This window comes from Heterodontus francisci, chromosome 41 (assembly GCF_036365525.1).
Source record: "Heterodontus francisci isolate sHetFra1 chromosome 41, sHetFra1.hap1, whole genome shotgun sequence".
Lineage (NCBI taxonomy): Eukaryota > Metazoa > Chordata > Chondrichthyes > Heterodontiformes > Heterodontidae > Heterodontus > Heterodontus francisci.
Window position 1 is genome coordinate 30430134 of NC_090411.1, and position 22459 is coordinate 30452592.

General features: G+C 42.8%; 1 protein-coding gene across 1 annotated transcript in view; it reads left to right on the plus strand.

The window, feature by feature from the left end:
* Positions 1–5875: 5875 nt before the first annotated feature.
* The window catches only part of LOC137353548 (vesicular glutamate transporter 1-like), a 34347-nt gene continuing 17763 nt past the window's right edge, over positions 5876–22459 (plus strand). The window contains exons 1-7 of the mRNA XM_068019915.1: positions 5876–6105; positions 7411–7521; positions 8633–8684; positions 9408–9459; positions 11254–11458; positions 11639–11891; positions 15304–15422. Of these exons, the coding sequence (XP_067876016.1) occupies positions 5876–6105; positions 7411–7521; positions 8633–8684; positions 9408–9459; positions 11254–11458; positions 11639–11891; positions 15304–15422 (1022 nt within the window). The remainder of the gene's footprint in view (positions 6106–7410; positions 7522–8632; positions 8685–9407; positions 9460–11253; positions 11459–11638; positions 11892–15303; positions 15423–22459) is intronic.

The window sequence follows — 22459 nt, forward strand, 5'->3', positions numbered from 1 at the left end:
AAATCTGTGCCTATAAAATTGTATTTTTTTGGAGTTTGGGGTCCTATGCTGTGCTGTATTGGGACATAATGGGCCATTCAGCCCCTCAAGTTTATTCACCCACCCTTTTGCTCCATAATCCCATGAAAACTTGATCTGTTGATTTTTGAAAATTTCAGTTGACCATGTTTCTAGGAGTACTTTGGAATTCCACTACCTTTTGTGTGAAAAAGTTCTTCCTGATTTCATTCCTCATTCTAATTTAAATATTATACCTTCTTGCTCTGGATTCCCCTGCCAGAGGGACTTGCTTCCCTGTATCTATATAGAAACCCATTATAATTTTATACAACTCAATTAGATCACTCCTCAACTGTCTAAACTCAAAGGAATATGAGCCAAGTTTATGCAACCCTTTCTCATAATTTATTTCTTTAAACCCTGGTATCATTTTGCTGAATTTGTACAGTGTAAACTCCAAAACCAGCATATCCTTCCTGAAATAAAAACAGAAAGTGCTGGAAATACTCAGCGGGTCAGGCAGCATCTGTGGAGAGAGAAGCAGAGTTAACATTTCAGGTCTGTGACCTTTCATCAGAACTGAATATTGGTGAATATTGGTGCCCAGAGCTGAAAGCAAATACTCCAGATGGAGTCTGACCAAGAATCTGTACAACTGAAACATAACATCCTCCTCTTTGTATTTCAACCACCTTCAGATAAAAGCCAACATTCCATTCGCCTTTTTGATTCCTTTTCGTACCTGTGGACTAGCCTTTAGTGATCTGTGTATATGGACACCCAAATGCCTTGCCTGGTCTCCCACCATTAAGAAAACATTCTCATTTGTCGTTCTTAGATCCAAAGTTGATGACCTCACACTTCCCATATTGAATTCCATCCATTATAATTTTGCCCACTCACTTAATCTGCCTATGCCCATTTCTAACTTGCTGCTCCCATCTACAAAACCTACTGTAGCCCCTAACCTAGTATAATCTCCAAACTTCGATATACAACTCTATTCCTTCATTCAAGCCATTGATATATATACGTATTCAAAAGCTGAGGCCACAGTATAGATCCCAGGGGAACACCCCTTGTCACATCACTTACTGTTGGAGTGTACACTTCCTATTGCTGTATAATACTAAACAATAGACTTCAGTTATAATATATTGGAATATAGTCTCCTTTGGGTATATTTGAATGCAGACTCTCCATTGCCATTCTTTGTTAGAGTGTAGACTCTTCTATATTGAGTTCTATATATAGAACTATACTGTTGTATATTGGAATTTAGACTCTATTACTGTATTACTGTATTGGAGCATAGACCCTCTATTATAGTTCTGTATTGGCGTGTAGACTCACTATTACTGTTCTGTACTGGAGTGTAAACTTTATTACTGTTCTATATTCAAGTGTAGACTATCTATTACTGTTTGTATTGGCATGTAAACCTTCTGTTGCTGTACTGTATTGGTGTGTCTACTCTATTACTCCCATGTGCAGGAGTGTAGACTATATTCCTGTTCTTAATTGGAGTGTATAGGAATGAAATTTCGCACTACCCATGTACCTCAATGTCCTGGGCTTTTTGTAGGGCAATGAGTTAAATAACAGATTTCAGCTGAGAATGGGATGCATCGTGTAAGCAGGCTTAAGGCAATTGTATCTTCTTAAGATTAAGAGGCTGATGGAATGTGTGAAATTCATGGCTTTGAAAGCCTGGAAGATGTTATCTGGTCATTTGTGTTCAGAGTAATAAAAGATCCTGAAGGGTTTGTGAGGGCAATATAATCATGGAACTGAAATGGGCCATCATAACAGAAGGATGAGACGTGTTTGAGAAGAGTTAAGTGCATTTTGTTGTTTCCAGGTTGTTATTCTCACATCACTTGTATATATCTTTGATGTACGATGATTCAGTCAGAGTATGCATGAAATGTAGAGATCAAAGGTGGAATTAGTCTTAGAGGTGTGAGTGAATCACTGTATACTGTACCCATACTGGAATTGTGAGACCTGAGTACTCATATTGGGTCTTGTATTATGAGCTCAAAAAAAGATCTGTGAACACATACTGGAATCGTGAAGTGTAATGTCTCATTAAAGACCTGATTCTGCATCATTACAACTTATGCATGCGTACTCCAGTATTTAAAGTAACCAAGTGACTTGGAACAAGAAACCAGTCTAACATCTCATGAACCCAACATGATATTTTTGAGTTTCAATAAGTTGGAGTTCTTTTGAGGAAGTGTTTCCCACACATCAGTTTGAGGGGGTGAGTATTCTCTTAGGGGTCCAGAAAGCCAATTGGTGAAGGATGATACTGGAGCCATCTTTACTCAGTCTTATATTTATTTACAGAGTGAAATAATACAAGCTTATACCTCCGAACTCAACCATATGCTGTTTCAATAAGTACCTTTTTAATTGTGCTCAAGTAAAATCCCAATTAATGCCCTCCAACTGCATATATAGTTAAACACAATTAATATACAATTAACAGTCACGACCTATAGAGATCTCTAGTTAACAATGGGAGGACCAGGGATTATTCTGGATAAGGTCTGGTCATTTTTTAATAAATGGGTTGAATCTGAAAGAGGCTGAGGATGGAGGCACGACAGTCCTTAGTGCAAAGTGTCCAGCTAAAAAAAAGTGTTAGTTTTCAAAAGTAATAAATAGAAGGCATTAGCGTTGCTGAGAATTCAGAAGTTGGGAGAAGAAGCTGAGGCCAGAAAGAAAGAAGTTGCCGAACTTATACAGCAGTTAGTGGCAGTCAGGGAAAAAAGGTAGAAATCTGGTGATTACAGACACTCGGAGCAGCTTGGACTGTTTTGACACTGGATCAGTATCTTGCAGAACAGGAATCATGGTTTAGAGAAAGGAATATCTAAATTGTAACATGTGAAGTTGGCAGAGACCCAGGCGAGCGGAGTGATCAGAGGGGCCCCTACCTCCCGACATCCTGGGAAGGGAGGCAGCAGATATTACCTCATTCTCAGTGGCAACACAAATTGATGAAACCTACTGGTGTTCGGAGGATTCCCCAGATCTGAAAGTTGATAAGGAAACTTTGTGACAGGGAGTATGACCATTGGTCTCTTCTGCACCCTTATTATCTTCTCTGACCTCGCAATCCCAAAGATGCATGGTGCGAGTGGTGATATTAGGTACAGAGTAAGAGCAATTAGATACCTCTTCGCTTCTCAGTCACTTGTTACTCTCCAGCTGCTCACCTGACCTTCTGGTAACACGAACAGTGGAAGCGGCACATTCTGGTAGACCAGGCACGAGCTTGCTATGAAACTTCCATTCCCCAAGGAGGTCATGAAGGTAACACTACAGGGCATATAGGAAGAAAAGAGGTTATGCAGGAGGACATGGAGTCCAGCAATACAAATGCTGTAAAAGAGTTCCATAACAGGCCCTGGGTTAGGAAAAAAGGGTTTGGGAGAAGAAAAAGAAGTTAAAAAGTGCACAGTTTAAGTTCAAGTTGCTGTGCGAATGAAATAGGCAAAATGTTCGCTATTTAATTTAAGAGGAAAAGACACTTTGTTTTCAGTTTCTGAGAGTCTGGGTATGTTTTCTGATCTGCGAATGAAAGACTGTCTAAAAAGAATTTGGATTATGTTTATTTTCAGTGTGAGCATCACCCACTGTTCCCATTAACCCATTGCAGTCTTATCTTTAATAAAAACAAGAAATGCTGGAACCACTCAGCAGGCATGTATGGAAAGAGAAGCAGAGTTAACGTTTCGGGTCAGTGACCCTTCTTCGGAGGTCTTATCTTTGCTGGACTAGTGTGTGCTGTTTTGAGTATTAATTGTTTGCTCCATGTGTGTTATTTTTGAGAAACTTAAGTCATGTTTTTGGTTCCAGACTGGTTGAAACTGTGAATGCTCCTTGGGCTTAAACCCAGGGAATATTGCATACAATGTGCCAATTGGTGTTCATAACGCAATACTGGGATCAATAATTCTAAGTTGCATGGAAGTAAGAAGGTGTGAATGTGATTGTTGAGTGTGTTCATTTAAATTTTGGATAGCGGACACCCAGAATTGGGGAAAACTTTGGATTAAAATGTGGGATTTGTAAACATGGTCCAAAGGAATGCGGAATGGGACTTGGAACGTTGAAAATGTTGAGAGAGGCTATTACAACAGTTCCCAAAGGTTAACTGAGAAAAGGACTGGAACTCTCCACTGAATTTTCAGCGTTCCCTTCACCTTTTTCTATATTTTTTTTGTAAGCATGTGGGAATGTCACCGTGACACTAGCTGTGGCTCCGCCCTCTTTTTCAAGCTGTATTGTGTTTGGTTAGTAAGATATTGGCCTGAATTAAATTGGAATTATTGAGTGATTTATCTATTTCATGCAGAAAAACAAACTTTGATTACGGTCTGATCTGTCCCAGACCTCAACTCCTCTTTCGTGCCAGCTCCTCATAGCCCTCAACTCCCTGATATTTCAAAAATCTATCTACATCCTCTTTAAACATTTTCAGTGATCTAGCCTCCACAACTCTCTGGGGTAGAGAATTCCAGACATTCACTACCCTCTGAGTGAAGAAATTCCTTCGCATCTCAGTTTTAAATGGGTGTCCCCTTATTCTGTAACTATGTCCCCTAGTTCGAGATTCCCCCACTAGTGGAAACATCTTCTCAACATCTACCCTGTCAAGCCCCCTCAGAATCTTGTATGCTTCAATAGGATCACCCCTCAGTCTTCTAAACTCTTCCTTAATAATGGACTCTAATGGACATGAAATTGTCACATAAGTAATTGACTTTTTAAAAAATTTATGACCAATGCTAAGGAGTCAATGATTTGAGGTGACTGTGATTGTTTAATTATCTTGGTGCTTCTGGAATGTGTGACCAAGGGAAAAAGAAAAGAGGTGATTGCTTCTGCTGTGTGTATGATAACGATCAGAAGACATCTTGTAGTTGAATAGTACTACAAAATTGTTTCACAGACTATTTAAATTTAATAGAGGGATTGCTAATGATTCCTGCTGTTTTAAATGCACACAGATTTTGTAAAAGTAACAGTTTGGCTCTTTATTTGGTAACAAGTTTTTTAAGTTTACTTCAAGGCTGCAAAAAGCTGCCACAAGCTGACATTGATTGATGATGCCTAGGTTTGTCTTCAAGTGCAAAGAAGTTAACTCCACAGGCAGCTGTGGTTCTTTTTGTGATTGTTTGATGCTACCTTGGGATCTTTGGGGACTGGCACAGGGTTACTAAATTCAACGGAAATTGATCTGAGATTTTGTCAGAAATTTGATGACAAGAATGTGTGTGATAATATCCATCTGGGTAATGGTAATTTAATATCCTGTATAGAATGATTTCACTCATGTAATATTAAAGCAACTCACCAAAGCTCCTTCGACAGCACCTTCCAAACCCGCGGACTCTACCACCTAGAAGGACAAGGGCAGCAGATACATGGGAACACCACCACCTGCAAGTTCCCCTCCAAGCCACACATCATCTTGACTTGGAACTATATCACTGTTCCATCACTGTCGCTGGGTCAAGATCCTGGAACTCCCTTCCTAACAGCACTATTGGCATACCTACCTAAGGACTGCAGTGGTTCAAGAAGGCAGCTCACCACCTTCTCAAGGGCAATTAGGGATGGACAGTAATGGCCACAATGCCTGAACGAATAAAAAAAAGTGCAGAGATAAAATGAATCTGTAATTGTGAATATGGGGTTTGGGAGATTGTGTGTACATAATTTGTGTCCTTATAATGGGCTTGTTGTCACTAATGATCAGATACAGAGATGGAGACATCTGGAAGTTGGATCGTATTTTTCTAATCAATCTCTTCAAATTGTGGAGTGTAGTCATTTGCAATTTTATCAACACAAGATGATCATAGAGCAAAAGACGTTAAAATGGCATTCTGAGAATCAAAGTCTGCAGCAGCCCTACCTGCACCCTAATCATGTTGCTATTTGGAAGAAGGGGATGCGGAAATGGAGCACAAAGTTTCAATGGCTTCAGCATTGGAATCAAGAGATTGTTGTGGATATTATCCATCGCATGGCTGAAATTGAGAAGTTCTGCACAAATTTGGATCTGAGTGGACATGTGATCTGGTGGGAGTCATTGTTGAGATGAAGCCCGACAATTACTGGTGTGATGATTTTTTTTTATTCTTTCATGGGATGTGGGTATCATTGGCAAGGCCAGCATTTTTTGCCCATCCCTAATTTCCCTTGACAGCTGAGAAGCTTGCTAGGCCATTTCAGAGGGTAGTTAAGAGTCAACCACATTGCTGTGGGTCTGGAGTCACATATAGGCCAGACCAGGTAAAGACAACAGATTTCCTTCTCTAAAGGGCATTAGCGAACCAGATGGGTTTTTAACAACAATTGATAGTTTCATGGCACCATTACTGAGACGAGCTTACAATTCAATTTTTGGATTGATTAATTGAATTTAAATTCCACCATGGTTGAATAGTGCCCTGACACCCACATGTGAAGAATAGCCAGTTAGGTAAAGTTTAAGAGGGCTGTTGGCTTGGCCCTTTGAAAGCCACTAGGATTTGGGGGTTAGAGAAAGGCAATAGTGATTTTCAAGGATGATTCTGTGTTCTGACGCTCCCAATATGGAGCAGTGGTCTCAGGAAATGTACCACAGGAATGGGCTGCATGCCCCTGATTTCCCAGGATATTTCCCCTGTGATGGCACTGGGCGAGCCAGATAGTGGAATGACCCCTTGTAACTCTGATTTCTTACAACTGCATGAAAGGGTGGTGGAAGTAGATTCAATAGCAAGTTTCAAGTAGGCATTGAATACATACTTGAAAGAAAAGACTAATGTAGCCAATTTGTGCACAGCAAGCTCTCAAAAAAAAGCAGAGATTTTTGTTAGGCAAGGCAGATAGATGAAGTTAAGATACGGATCAGCCCTGATGTAATCCAACAGACTTGAGGGGCTGAATGGCCTGCTCCTGATCCTATGTTCTCGTTTGTAGTTTGACTTTTGCATCCTCTCCCATGGCAGTGGTTTAAGAGCTGCTTTTCTTTCTAGACTGCAGCAAATTGCATTGCCTGCGAATGAGCAGAAGGCTCAGCAGCCGACATGACTAAGACCTTCCTCTAAATCCTTCTACTGGCAGCTTTCCTCTGATTCCACACCACATGGCTAATTCATGCAGAAGGTAGCTTATCATGAATAATTTGCTCAAATCTTGTGGGACAGACAGCAGGACAGCCTTCAAATGTTCCAGGCATCAAAGTGTATTTTTAGTATACTGTTGGGTTCTATGATTCTGCAGCAGGGGAGTGGGACTAACTGGACAGCTCTGATTTCAAACAGCCAGCACAGGCATGATGGGCCAAATGGCCTTCTTCTCAGCTGTATAATTCTACAATTGGTCCAAATTGTATTGTAGTTTGGATCATGTATTGGAATTCATCAGCCATGGCTTAATGTCACATCTAAGATCTTTAGCAGCCATCCAAGTCATCGCTCTTCGATATGTTGGGTGGATCAGATTCGCAGTGTAGGAATGAGTCACTTGTTTGGCCAGCTGTGTTGACATTTACATATATTCAAAGCATGGAAGCCTTTTCTCTGGAAATAGATTCTGGGTAGTGCATGAGTGCAGACAATTATATCCAGATCCCAGTCATGGGATAGAATCTGAATTGAAGATTTAAAGAAATTAAGTATTTGGAAGCTGTTGTGTGAACACAGGAACAAGAGGAGGCCATTTAGCCCTTCGAGACTTTCTTCCATTCAATGATCTGTGACCTAACTCCATATACCCGCCTATTCCCATATCCCTTAATACCTTTGGTAAACAAAAATGTATCAATCTCAGTTTTAAAATTAACAATTGATCTAACATCAATTGCCATTTGTAGAAGAGACTTTCAAACCTCTATGACTTTCTGTGTGTAGAAGTGTTTCCAAACTTCCTGATGAAGGGTCACTGACCTGAAACGTTAACTCTGCTTCTCTCTCCACAGATGCTGCCAGACATGCTGAGTATTTCCAGCATTTCTTGTTTTTATTTCAGATTTCCAGCATCTGCAGTATTTTGCTTTTATTTTACTCCTGAACGGTCTGGCTCTAATGTTTAGGATATGTTCCCCTAATCCTAGATGCTCCAATCAGTGGAACTAGTTTCTCTCTATCCTATCAGTTCCACTTAATATCTTGAAGATTTTGGTCAAACCACCCCTCAACCTTCTAACTCGCGGGCAATACAACCCTAGTCTGTGTAATTTAATAGAGTGATGAAGTACGTCTGTGATCTCTGTAGACCACGCAGACATAATAGATACACAGCTGCATAGAAGTCCAGAGAAGTTTCACAACTTCAAGTGGTGCAGTGACACAGAGTCTTATTACATCTAGATACAACTATAGACATCTCAGCCACGGTAAAAGTGGTCAATTAATAAAAACATTGGGTTCTTTACCAGTGATTTCTTCTGAAAGTTTAATGCCTTTTCCGTTTCATGCTCCTTCTACTGATCTCTGCTGCCTCATGCCAGTTGCTGTTCAAAACAGATGCTTGAGTCGCCTAAAAGAATATTGATACTAACCTGACTGGAGGATATGCCATGTGGAACTGGCATTCAAAACTACTGCATTGTAACTCACAGGGGCACATTTGTTACATTGGTTTTTGAGATGACAAATAATTCTCTGTCTTTGGTAAGATACCCACCTTAAACATTGTGCTCATGATGTCAAACATAGAGTGAATGCGAGGAGAACTACCAAAAATTATTGATGCCAAAAAGCTAGCTCCATATGTGTCCATCCATCATGCTTTATATGGGATATGTTTCTGAGGGGACGCCCCTCCAATTTATCAGATTCTAATTGACAAATCGCTTGCCAATGGCTCAAACTGTATTATGTTGCAAAGAACCAAACCCTTTCCCATTCACTTGCACTGTTACATTCCAATTGACCAAATCTCTTCCCATTCACTCCCACTGTACTGCATTCCAATAGGCAAATCCCCTTCCCATTCACTCGTCCAGTACATTCCAATGCACCAAATCCCCTCCAAAACTTTCGAAACTGAAGAACTCTAAGGGACCAAACCATTGACTCCCATTGTACTTTCTTATTCACTTGCCATTCTTTTGAATTCCAACACCCCAAAGTCTTCCCAATCACAAAGGATTTCAGTGAACTAAATCCTTTTCCATGCACTCTCACTGCAGAGAATTGTGATGGGCTAAGCTGTTTCCCATCACATCAAATGTGCGTAAACTCCTAATCCGAGAATAATTTTTGTCCTCAAATATCCAGTGCTTAACAACTGTCCCATACAATGTAATCAATCCATTGCCAAGTGGTGTTGAGAGGCAGCCCAATTATCTAGAAATTGAACTGTGCGAGTGTGCTCTGTTGGTTTAATTTTAGATGGAGTTGCTGAATCAACGATTAGACGGGCTGTGCTACAAGCATTTACCAGGTAGCTATTTTTATCTGCAGTTTCACGGGAGCCTTGATCCACCCTTAATCCTGATTAAAGCCCGGCATGTCTTTCCAAAGCAGTCTTGCATGTATCAAGATTGATTATTCTTACCATAAATAAAATCTATTCGGAGAACAGTCGAAATGAGTCATTCTCATCATGTTAATGGCACATTAAAATGTGCTTATTTGCCTTCTTCTCTTGCCAATTCCTGGTGCCAAATGTTGTACGTTGCAAACTTTTGTTAGGAAAACTGATTCCAACTCCTGGTGGCCTTTAGAAAAGAGATGGCTGGGGGTGGGGGATGAATTAGTAAAGGCCATTAAAATGATGAAGAGGTTTAATTGGATAGACGTATGGAAGATCGCTTGTTGAGGAGATCAGAACTAGGGGCCATTAATATAAAATAGTCATTAATAAATCCAATAGGGAATTCAGGAGAAACCTCTTTTATCCAGAGAGTAGTGAGAATTTGGAACTCACTACCACAGGAGTGGTTGAGGTGAATAGTATAGATGGATTTAAGAGGAAATTAGATTTTAAAAAAGGGAGAAAGGAATAATAGGATATGCTGATAGGGTTAAATGAAGTAGGATGGGAGGAGGCTCGTGTACAGCATAAATACCAGCATGGACCAGTTGGGCTGAGGAATAGCCTATTTCTGTGCTGTAAATTCTATGTAAAAATCAATTCCTGGTATGGCATGAAGCTAGTTGTTTGATTCCTTGGTCTATGCTGAGTTAGCTGGGAAACAGTTCAGTTCCTACAACCTCTGCCCAGCCTCCTTAATACTTTGTTCCTCTGACTCTGGCCCTTGTTCATTGCCCTCTCCCTTTTCGCACCATTGGCGGCTGTGCCAGTCCCTTCGTGCCTGTGCCAGCTCTTTGAAAGAGTTATGTAATTAGTCCCACTTTCTCCTCATAGCCCTATAAATTTTTCTCCTTCAAGTATTTATCCAATTCCATTTTGAAAATTACTATTGAATCTGCTTCCACTGCCTTGTCACATCAACAACTCATGGCATAAAGAAAATTCTTCTCATCTTCTGTGAGTTCTTTTGGAAATTACATTAAATCTGTGTCCTCTGGTTACTGACCGTCCTGCCAGTGGAAACAGTTTCTCCCTATCTACTCTATCAAAACCCTCCATAGTTTTGAACACCTCTAATGTATCCCCCCCGTAATCTTCACTTCTTTAAGGAGAACAATCTCAGCTTCTCCAGTCTCTCCACATAACTCAAGTCCCTCAACCCTAATATCATTCCAGCAGATCTCCTCTGCTCCCGCACCAAAGCCTTTACATCCTTCCTAAAATGTTGTGCCTATAATTTGACACAATACTCCAGCTATTCAGCAATTTACAAAGGTTTAGCATAACATCCTTACACACTGGGGGAAATTCTAACATGGGTGAGCCCATGTGATTTGTTGCAGGTGAGGGGTTTGAATGGGCAAAAACTCCAAGTACGTCAAGCATTAAACTCCAACCTGCCAACTTCTTGTTTTTACTGAGGTTCGGGCAACCACCTGCTCCCAGGAGGTGGGCAGGCATTTTATATATAAGTTATAATAAGACTGGAAGCCTCGAATTTAGCCTTCTTTGGAAACCTGGCAGTTGCCGTGAGGTGAGATACCTCATGGAGAAAATAAGTGCTTGAACAGCACTGCTTGTGGGCCAGGAGGAGCTGGAAGGCTTCCTTTCACAGGCTCCCCCACTATCAAACCACCCCATACAAATCCCCTCTACACTCTGGGATTGGACTGCTCCCCCGCACCTCTGCACCTGAGCTAGGCGATTGGATTTACCTGGTCATGTGGTCTCTTCTGGAGGGCTGCCCTCCTGGCTGCATGCCAAGTATGTCATTCAGGCTGCCTTCTGTGCAGGGCACCTGTCAGGGCCAAAAGTCGCACACTTTGGAGTTAAAACTCCACAATATACGGGGAAGCCCAGACTTCTGGGCTTCCTCTGTGCTACAAGACCACCCACCCACCATCCGGTAAGTAAAATCTCTCCTCCATCACTCTATTTAACAAGCCAGCAATTCCATATGCTTTTTTTGTTATCAACTTGTTCAACCACCTTCAAAGTTTTGTGTGCGTGAACTCTGAGGTCGCTTTGTTCCTGATCCCACTTTTCCTAAAGCATTAATTCCCATGTGTTTTACTTAACAACACAGAATCCTCGAGAAGCGGCAGAATGTCGGAGAGACCATCGAGCTGACTGAGGATGGTCGAGCGGTGGGAGTGCCGGAGAAACGGAAGCCCATCTGGGATTGCACCTGCTTTGGGCTGCCAAAGCGTTACATCATCGCCATGATGAGCGGCCTGGGCTTCTGCATCTCCTTCGGGATCCGCTGCAATCTTGGGGTGGCTATCGTTAGCATGGTCAACAACAACACGGTCTATAGCAACGGGAAACTCATCATGGAGGTAGGAGGAAACTGGCAACAGCAGCAACAACCTGAATTTATATAGCGCCTTTAACATAGTCAAACTTCACAAGAGCGTTACCAAGCAAAGTTTGACACCAAGCCACATAAGGTGATATTAGGACAAGTGATCCAAATGGTTGCTCAAAGAGATACATTGTCAGGACTGAGAAATTGAGAGGTTTAGGGAGGGAATTCCAAAGCTTAAGGCCGAAACAGGTGAAGGCACAGCTACCAATGGTGGGGGCAAAGAAAATCGGGGATGTGGAAGAGACCAGAATTGGAGGAGCGCAGAGATCTTGGCGGGGGGGGCGGTGGTTTGTAGGGTTGGAGGAGGTTATAGGGATAAGAAGGGGGTGAGGCCACGGAGCGATTTGAAAACAAGGATGAGAATTTGAGGACCCAATGTAGGTCAGCGAGCACGGGGATGGTGGGTGAACAGAACTTGGTGCAAGTTGGAGTACGGGCAGCAGAGTTTTCAATAGGTTCAAGCTTAGGGAGGGTGGAAGATGGGAGACCGGCCAGGAGAGTATTGGAATAGTCATGTCTAGCGCTAACAAAGGCATGGATGAGGGTTTCAGCACCAGATGAGCGGACACAGGGGCGGAGATGGACGATGTTACGAAAGAGGAAGGAGGCGCTCTCCATAATGGGAGAATATAGGGGTCAAAGCTCAACTCAGAGCCAAATAACACACCAAGATTGCGAACAACCTGTTACAATCGGATGGGGTGTATGTTTCTCTCAGGTTCTCTAACTGATCCTCAACTTGCAAAACAGTCACACTGCACCTATTCCATATTTGCTGAGGTGGTGGGGCTTGTACAGTACGAGGTGAGGGCTAGTAATGCTGCGGAATAGAATAGCTTCCACTCTTTTGATGCTAACTTTTAACTAGTGTTTGTCCCATGCCCTTCCATTGGCTGAACCCACACAGCTTTGCTTTCCAAATGGCAGCGCCACCCACCCCCACCAAACCTACGGGATACCCTAGATATTAAACTTTGTCTATCTGTGAGGATCTGTAGTATTCTGTGTTTGTTGACTTACCTTTCTTCCTATTGCCGTATATAGGGAATCATTTTCACCACTTAGCAATGCTCTCCTTTGGTAGCCGACAATGTATATGAGGGAGTAGATGAATAATTGCAAAGGATCCCAATGTCAATATTTGTAGCGTTTCCCTGGGAGTGCGTCGTGATTTACAGGCAGTCTCTTTGTTGATATTTACAGAAGGTTCCTGGGAATGTGTCATTATTTTAAGTGGATCATCTGTACTAAGAGTTGAAAATTCCTGTTTGACAGTGACTATAGAATCATAGAAACTTAGAACAGAGAAGGAGGCCATTCGGTCTGTTCTACCTGTGCTGGCTCTTTGAAAGTTTAGGCATGCTTAGTCCTATATCCACGCTAATGGTTCCACAATAGAAATAGTTCTGAATTGTCTGCAGGAAGAATCTATTTGGGGGTAAGTCTCCGTAGATTGATAAAAGTGTCTCTGATGGATACTTTCTGAGGATCATAGTGCAGAAGGAGGCCATTCGGCCCATCATGTTCATGCCAGCTCTCTGCTTCAGTCACGTTCTGTGCTTTGTGACTCTAAATGACTCTGCAATTCGACCTAAGGGAGCCTCACAGAAGCAGCAAGGGTGAATGAACATTTCTGATGAGAATGGTTTGTTCTTAAGTCCAACTGTAAATTTAGAAGTGTTTCCTTCGGAGAGATGTGCACAGGGAATTAGTTAAACAGAGAGAGAGGAAATTAGAGAAGCTGGGATTGTTCTCCTTAGCGCAGTGGTTCTTGAACTTTTTTGGTTGAAGGACCCTTTTCAAATGGATTAGTAATCACAGACCCCTCATCTAAACTGTATAATTCTCATAACATGAACGTGCTGCATGTAAAGAGTGTTTAATAATGTTTTTAAGAAAATGGATATTTACTTACATATATAAGTGCCTGCTTGTCACTGTGCTGTATGCATTACTTGAATATTTATAACTTTCCAACTCTTGAACAAGACTGAACTCACCTGGCACCCACTACCAGTCTCGGTAACTGTGAATCTACCTGGCAATCTTCGTGCCGCCCTCAGCATTTCGCCAAGTGCATTCCCTTCCTATGTGAGACATCCATCTGCGCCATACATGGGGCAATCACATTCCGCTCCCGCCTCCAGGCTCACACCTTACCCACCTGCATCCGCTAGATTGTGTTGTGGTCCCCTGGAAGGACAGACCCCAGTTTGAGAACCACTGCCTTGCAGCAGCGAAGGTTAAAGGAGATTAAATAGAGGTGTTCAAAATTGTGCAGGGTTTTGTTGGAGTAAACAAGGAAAAACTGTTTCTATTGGCAGGAAGGTTGGTAGCCAGAGGACACAAATCTAAGGTAACTGGCAAAAGAACCAGAGGGGGAGATGAAGACAATGTTTGTTTTACAGAGAGAAGTGTAATGTGCTGCCTGAATGGATGGTGGAAGCCGATTCAATAGTAACTTTCAAAAGGGAATCAGATATATACTTGTAAATGAAAATATTGCAAGGCCATGGGGAAAGAACAAGGGGAGTGGGATTAATTGGATTGCTCTTTCAAAGAGCTGGTACAGGTATGATGGGCCGAATGGCCTCCATCTATGCTGTATGATTCGATGAGACTCATCCTGTCAGTCTGTGCCATACCTCTTAGCTGTCCAAATTTAATCAAGATGCCCCTGCAATTACAGCATCATTGAGAGCAGCAGTGGCAGCCACAAGGATGCCCAAGGTGTCAAAATTGGCTGAGGGCAGAGAGCTGTAGTCCGGTCCCAAGCCTTTCCCCAATTGCGGGTTGAGAGACATCGTTTTCCATTGGCCCCACTGGTGGAATGCCAGTGTGTTGACATATTCTAAGGTCAGTCCCCTCTCATCAGATACCCTGTTAATGTACTAGCACGATCTCAGGATGTCCCAAAACACTTTACAGTTATTGAAGTACTTTTGAAGTATGGCCTTTGTTGTAGGAAACAGGGCAGCCAATTTGTGCACAGCAAGATCCCAGTGAGGTAATGGACAGATCATCGGTTTTTGAGTGATCATCTGTGGTTGAGGGGTGAAATATTGGCCAGGACGCTGAGGAGAACACCTCTGCATTTCTTCGAAATAGTGCTACGGGATCTTTTGCGTCTGCCTGAGAAGGCAGACAGAGCCTTGGTTTAACGTCTCATCCAAAAGACAGAGCCTCAGACAGTGCAGTCACTCCCTCAGTATTGCACTAGGAGTGGAGTGGCAGCCTGGATCTTGCGTTCAAATTCCTGGATTGAAACCCACGACCTTCTGCCTCGAGGGTGAGGGTGCTATTCACTGAGCCATGGCTGTCATCTGTGAGAAGAGGAGAGGGGTATGAAAAAAAATCTAATCCATTTCCTTCTTTTTCTCTAGAAAGCTAGATTCAATTGGGACCCGGAGACAGTGGGAATGATTCACGGATCTTTCTTCTGGGGGTACATTGTTACACAAATCCCAGGAGGCTATATATCACAGAGATTTGCCGCCAACAGGTAAGATCTTTTCTGGTAGGCAGTTGCTCAGGCCGCTCTGAGCTGGGTGGTTCACGAACATCACTAGGAGTGTTGGAGGAGAGGGTGAATGTAGACCTTCTTTCTCAACAGCACTCTCTGCAGAGCTTTCAATCCTACATGCAAACATCCTAAGGCTCTGGGTATCTTAGTGCATGAATCACAAAAGATTAGTATGCAGGTACAGCAAGTAATTAGGAAAGCTAATAGACTGTTGTCGTTTATTGCGAGGGGAATTGATTACAAAAGTAGTGAGGTTATGCTTCAGTTATAGAGGGCATTGGTGAGACCACATCTGGAGTACTGTGTACAGTATTGGTCTCCTTATTTAAGGAAGGATGTAAATGTGTTGAAAGCAGTTCAAAGAAGGTTTACTAGACTAATACCTGGAATGGGCGAGTTTTCTTATGAGGCAAGGTTGGACGGGCTGGGTTTGTATTCACTGAAGTTTAGAAGAGTAAGAGGTGACGTGATTGAAACATATAAGATTCTGAGGGGTCTTGACAGGGTGGATGTGGAAAGCATGTCTCCTCTTGTGGAAGAATCTAGAACTAGGGGTCACTGTTTAAAAATAAGGGGTTGCCCATTTAAGACAGAGACGAGGAGAAATTTATTCTCAGAGCATTGTGAGTCTTTGGAACTCTCTTCCTCAAAAGGCAGTGGAAGCAGAGTCTTTAAATATTTTTAAGTAAAAGATAGATAGATTCTTGATAAGCAAGGGGGTGAAAGGTTATTGGGGTTACAATCAGATCAGCCATGATCTTGTTGAATGGCGGAGCAGGCTCGAGGGGCCGAGTGGCCGACTTCTCCTCCTAATTCGTATGTTCATAAGTTCACATGAGCCTAACCAGAAAACAGCCAAAGATGGGAGATGACAGGTGACCAAAACCTTGGTCAAAGAGGTAGGTTTTAAGGAACGTCTTAAAGGTTGAAAGAGAGAGATGAAAAGGTTTAGGGAGGGAATTCCAGAGTTTAGGGCCTAGACAGCTGAAGAAATGGTGGAGTGAAGGAGGTTGGCGGTGCATGAGGCCAGAATTGGAGAAGTACGGAAGACTGTAGGGCTGGAGGAGGTGACAGGGATAGGGAGGGGTGAGACCATGGAGGGATTTGAACACAAGGATGTGAATTTTAAATTTGGCTGGACCATGAGCCAATGTAGGTCAGCGAGCTCAGGGGTGAGGGGTGAACGGGACTTGATGGGAGTTAGGATGCAGGGCAGCAGAGTTTTGGATGACCTCAAGTTTATTAATAAAAATGGCCTAATCCAGAATGGAGTGTGGTTGATAGGCTGGCCAGGAGGACATTGGAAAAGTTGAACCTGCAGATAACAGAGGCATGAATGAGGGCTTCAGCAGCCAAGGTAGACAGTTAAAGAAAAATAAAGACTTGCATTTATATAGCACCTTTCATGATTTCAGGACATTCCAAAGCACTTTACAGCCTATGAAGTACTTTTTAAGTGCAGTCGCCGTTGTAATGTTAGAAACACAGCAGCTGATTTCCGCATAGTCAGATTTCACAAACAGCAATCTGATAATGACCAGATAATCTGTTTTAGTGATGTTGGTTGAGGGATAAATATTGGCCAGGACACTGGGGAGAACTCCCCTGCTCTTCTTCGAATAGTGCCGTGGGATCTTTTACCTTTTTACCTCCAGCTGAGAGGTCAGACAGTGGCCTCCGTTTAACATCTCATCCGAAAGACAGTCCCACCGACAGTGCAGCATGCCCTCAACACTGCACTGGATTGTCAGCCTAGATTTCTGTGCTCCTCTCAGTTCATCTCAGGACAAATTTTCCAGTGAATTTATTGGAAATATTTAAAGTACTTTCAACATGTTTAAATACAGTATTATTTTAAGATGGGTAAGCAGTCCATTTAAAAGACCGCCTCTCTTCTACTAAGCATCTTCTAATACCTCTATAACTTGCAATGATCCTGTTGCTCTTTGCCAAAGGATGTCGGCCCATGTTCTGTGTGACTAGGCATCTCATCAGGGGAACATCTAGTGCACTTTCTCCTTTAAGAGAGTCATTACGGCACAGAAGGAGCCCATTCAGCCCATCAAGTCCATGCTGGCTCTCTGCAGAGCAATCCAATCAGTCCCATTCCCCTGCCCTATCCCCGTAGTCCTGCAAGTTTATTTCCCTCAAGTGCCCATCCAATTTTCTTTTGAAATCGTTGACCATCTTGACTTCCACCACCCTTGTCGGCAGCTCATTATCACTCACTGCATAAAAAAGTTCTTCCTCACATTCCCCCGTATCTCTTGCACAAAACCTTAAATCTGTGTCCCCTGGCCATGGCTGTGTAGAACCCAAGCATAACTTCCTCCCTTTCTGTATTACCGACTCCTTCAGATAAAGACCAACATTCCACAAGCCTTTCTGATTGCTTTTTGTATCCGTCTGCTAACTTTCAATAATTTGGATGGAAATTTCGAACACTCTGAACATTCATGCTCCCCTCCTCCCCCCACCCCCCCCCCCCCCCCTCCTCCCACCCCTCCTGTGCAAATGCCCTACGGAGAAAGGGAGGGGAAACCAGCCAGGATTCCTGTGCCTGATTCTTATGCAATGACCTTTGCCTGGGAAGTGATCGTGTGTGGACACTGGCAACAACCCATTTGGACTCAGTAAGGATGCTCTCATGGTTGAACAGCCTGCCAGCAGCACTCACGGCTTGCTCATGAATAATGGGCAAAGTTTTGGATGGTTGCCAGGGCACATCATACCCAGCAAGAGTCAGTGCCCTGAGCAGAAGAGGGAAGGGGGAAGAGGTTGCATTAAATTATAGGTTGTTTCTCCAAAGATGAAAACCACATCAGCAAAACCACCATAAACAGGATAACTTTCAGCTCTTTTTCCTTCAGAGATGCTTTGAACGAATGATTAAATGTTCCATTTCTTGCTGGTCCGAGGGCCTGTAGAGCAGCTCACGGTAAGATTAATTAACAATGTTTGAAGCGTGATACCAAGGGATTGGCACCTTGCCCAGGCATGGAGTGCACCGAGCTGCCAGGCTTTTAGACCATCTGATGATTTCTTTTCTTCTTCAAATTTTCTTTTATCTTTTTGATATGAAGTGCCTGCTCATCAAAAATGCTGGATGCCAATGTAGCGCCAACAAAATACCAGCAACTCCCCTTCCCCCGCCTCTCCAGCAGACCACCTCACCCTCCCAGCTCAGTTCCAATTGTGTACATCAGCCCCAGAAGATCACCACCAACTCCCCCCCCCCACCTACTGCACCAGCAGGACATTTGGACTAGAAGGTTAGCCATGGTTCAGTGGGTAGCACTGTTACCTTCTGAGCCAGAAGCCTGTGGGTTCAAATCCCACTCCTGAGACTCAAATGCAAATATCAAAGTTGATGCTCCCAGTGCTGCACTATTAAAGGTCATGGAGAGATACAGCACTGAAACAGGCCCTTCGGCCCACTGAGTCTGTGCTGACCAGCAACCACCCATTTATACTAATCCTACATTAACCCCATTTTCCCTACCACATATCCACCATTCTCCTACCTATACTAGGGGCAATTTACAATGGCCAATTTACCTACCAACCCTGCAAGTTTTTGACTGTGGGAGGAAACTGGAGCACCCGGCAGAAATCCACACAGGGAGAATTTGCAAACTCCACGCAGGCAGTACCCAGAACTGAACCCAGGTCGCTGGAGCTGTGAGGCTGCACCACTAACCACCGCGCCATTCCCAGATGTCTTTTGGATGTGACGTTTAGAGGTGATGTCTTTTAGACGTGACATTAAACCAAGGCCCTGCTTACTCTCTTAGGTGGATATAAAAAATCCGATGGCACTATTTTGAAGAAGAGCAGAGGAGTTATTCCCGGTGCCCTGACAAATGTTTATCCCTCATCCAACATAACTGAAAAAAAAGTTTATCTGGTCATTATCATGTTGCTGTTAGTGGGAGCTTGCTGTGCGCAAATCGGCTGCCGTGCTTCCTCCAATTTATGACACTTCAAAAGTACTTCATTGGTTGTAAAGCGTCTTGGGGGTGTCCTGAGGTTGTGAAAGGCGCTACATAAATGCAAATTCTTTCTTATATTTCTCAAAGGAGCCACTCAATTCTCTTAGTAAATGTTCACCCAAAGAATGTATTTGAGGTTAAGGAAATGTGAGTTTATTTTTCTTATTTGATGCTGCCCTCTTGACAACTCCATGCAGTGTGGCCCATGTTACCAAGATTATTGGCCTCCACTTAGCATGTTGCAGTTTTCATATCTTTGTACTCTTCCCTTGGAGTGTGGAGTAATGAGAAGACTCGCAGGCTGATTAATAGTCTGATGTGAATACTCCTTCCATGACATCTTTATAAAGGTCCAGAGAAGTTGGTCCTATATAGCGAGAGGATTTAATGGGCTCCCACAATATGTAAAATAGGCCCACATGCACTGGATGTCAACCCAGATTCAAAGGCAGTCTCCACTCGTTGGGACTGACTGAAGCAGGAGTTCAAATTTGAGATACTCATGTCCAGTGGGCAAAAGTGACCCTCCCCCTCATCATATTGGTTACAGAATCCCATTACTTTTTGTTATTCTTTGATGGAATACTTCAGAGGGCCTGGAAATAAAAGCAGTTCATTATTACCATAACAATTTGAGTTATTTGGACACAACAATGTCAATGTATGGGTTGTGGGAGCCCACAAATCCCTCACACCGTACGAATACCCGCTTTATCGGAATAATGATGGTTATGACCATGGATGAAGTGCACATGTCACAGCCGAGCAAGCTATTAATCAACCACCATTTCAAACCGTTCTCTCCAAGGGAGTAAATCAACAAATTCTTTATTTTAAAAAAACCATACCCAAACAGCCATTTTCAGTTGTGGCAACAGCCTCAAATGGTCCAGTGCTCAGCACCATCTGAGATATGGGTGAGGGGAGGCAACATAAAGAGACAAAATAAAGGGATTTGGGCGTTTATATGTGTCTTGAATAACGCAAGTGTGATAAGTTAGCACCTTCAGGAGATGAGGGGAGAAAAACCAGAAGGGGATAAATAGCCTCAGTACAAGTTGCAACATTTTGATGTTTTATTGATCTCAAATGCACTTCAATGAAAAAGAGTGCAGTGATCTATAAGAGTGAAGGCCTAACAATGAGCCGGGGAAACAGATAGGAGCTACAGGCTGAGGAAGGCAAGGGTAGCAGCAGAGTGAGAATTGAAATGTTCGAATAAAACCCTCAAATTGGTGTGGTAATACCTAGGTGCTTTCATTTCCAGGCCCTTTAGAATATTCGTCGAAGAAAAACAAAAAGCAATGCAAGAGAAGATGTTGCCATGTAGTTGCTACAAATGTGTTGTTCCCATTAGGAGGGGACATCTAGTGTTCAGTTAACAATGTTCATCTACCATACATGTCGAGGATTACAAGGAACAGACTGGACACAAAGGGGAGTGGAAGGAAATATTATAATCTGGGATGGACTGGCATCCCTGAAAGTGGAATTCTCATTGGAAAAGAGAATGGTGAAAATGCAGTGCTGTGGAATGATTCACAGTGGAAGTTCGGGAGATCTCTCAATCCCCAATATGGCTCGTTCACCCCGATGGTCGGCTGGGAATAAAGCCAACTCGATCTCTTTTATTCTCTCCTCTTAATAAACTGAATAATTCCAGAGATCAAAATAGAATCGAGTGCCCTGCAAAACAGCCCAGCTTTTTTGTTTATTCTAAAACAAGAACTGAAGAGTTCAAATTCACCCCGAGCCTGTGGCATAGTTTCTGTGACGCAGATGGGTTATTTCTAGAGGTAATTAACAGTATTCCTTACAATGCCTGCAGCCAAGCTAGGACTACAGAAAGGGTTTCAGAAATGATTCTCTGACTCTTGGGAACTAATTAAAATCCAGAATCAGGTCTTTCCACTACTTTAACAGATTTAACTGGGTTTTACTCTGTAGCTATTTCGACTTTGAATTGCCATCAACCGGAGCAACTGAGGTAACAGGGGACAGTTTTCTTACACTGTCTTGATGAGGAAATACTTGTCGTCTGATAGTCTATTCTAGACTTCACCCTCTCTCCTTTTGTCACAAACTATGTACACTGTCTCATCAAGCACTCCAAGGTCAACTACAAAACAGATTGCATACAGAATAAAGCTCCTTTTCACTACTCTAGCAAGCACTCCCAGGCAGCTACATCACAGATTAGATATATAATAAAGCTCCCTCTACACAGTCCCATCAAACACTCCCAGGCAGCTACAGCACAAATTAGATACCAAATAAAGCTCCTTTTCAATTTTCCATCAAACACTCCCATCGGGTACATAAGAATTACAAGATGATAGAAGACAAGGCTCCATCTCGTTCACCTTCACCATCCTTGTAGTCACAAGATACAATGATAATAGATTTGTTGACTAATCACCGTGATCAATCTCTGTCAATGGGTCTACAACAGACCCAGACATGAGATGAGGAAAACCCCCAGTGGTGAAGAGCTTTAGGAACAATCGGACCAAAGTCAGCTGTTCATCTCAAGCATGTTACATACAGCACATGTCACGTCTCAAATTATTCATTTACTGTACTCTAAAATGTGATTTTCTGAATTTACATTTGAATGCATCAATACTAACTGCTTTCACCATCTCCCCAGGCAGCTTGTTCCATAGATTGGTCACTCACTCATTGAAACTTTTTTTTTAATTTAAGTGTCTTCCAAGTCCAGGCTGTGCCCTGTGGTTCTATAGTTCTGCTCTAGGAGAAATAGCTTGTCAAAGTCTACATTATCTAGTTCTAAAACAGCAATCTGAACCTTTGCCAGTGAGAAGATTCTTAAATTATATCATCACTCCTGACAGTCCATGCCTGCCATCTCCAATCAATCTGATTGCTCTGGTAAAACTCCCTCTACACTGTCCCCGTCAAACACTCCCCAGGCAGGTACAGCACAGGGTTAGATACAGAATAAAACTCCCTCTACACTGTCCCCGTCAAACACTCCCTGGGCAGGTACAGCACGGGGTTAGA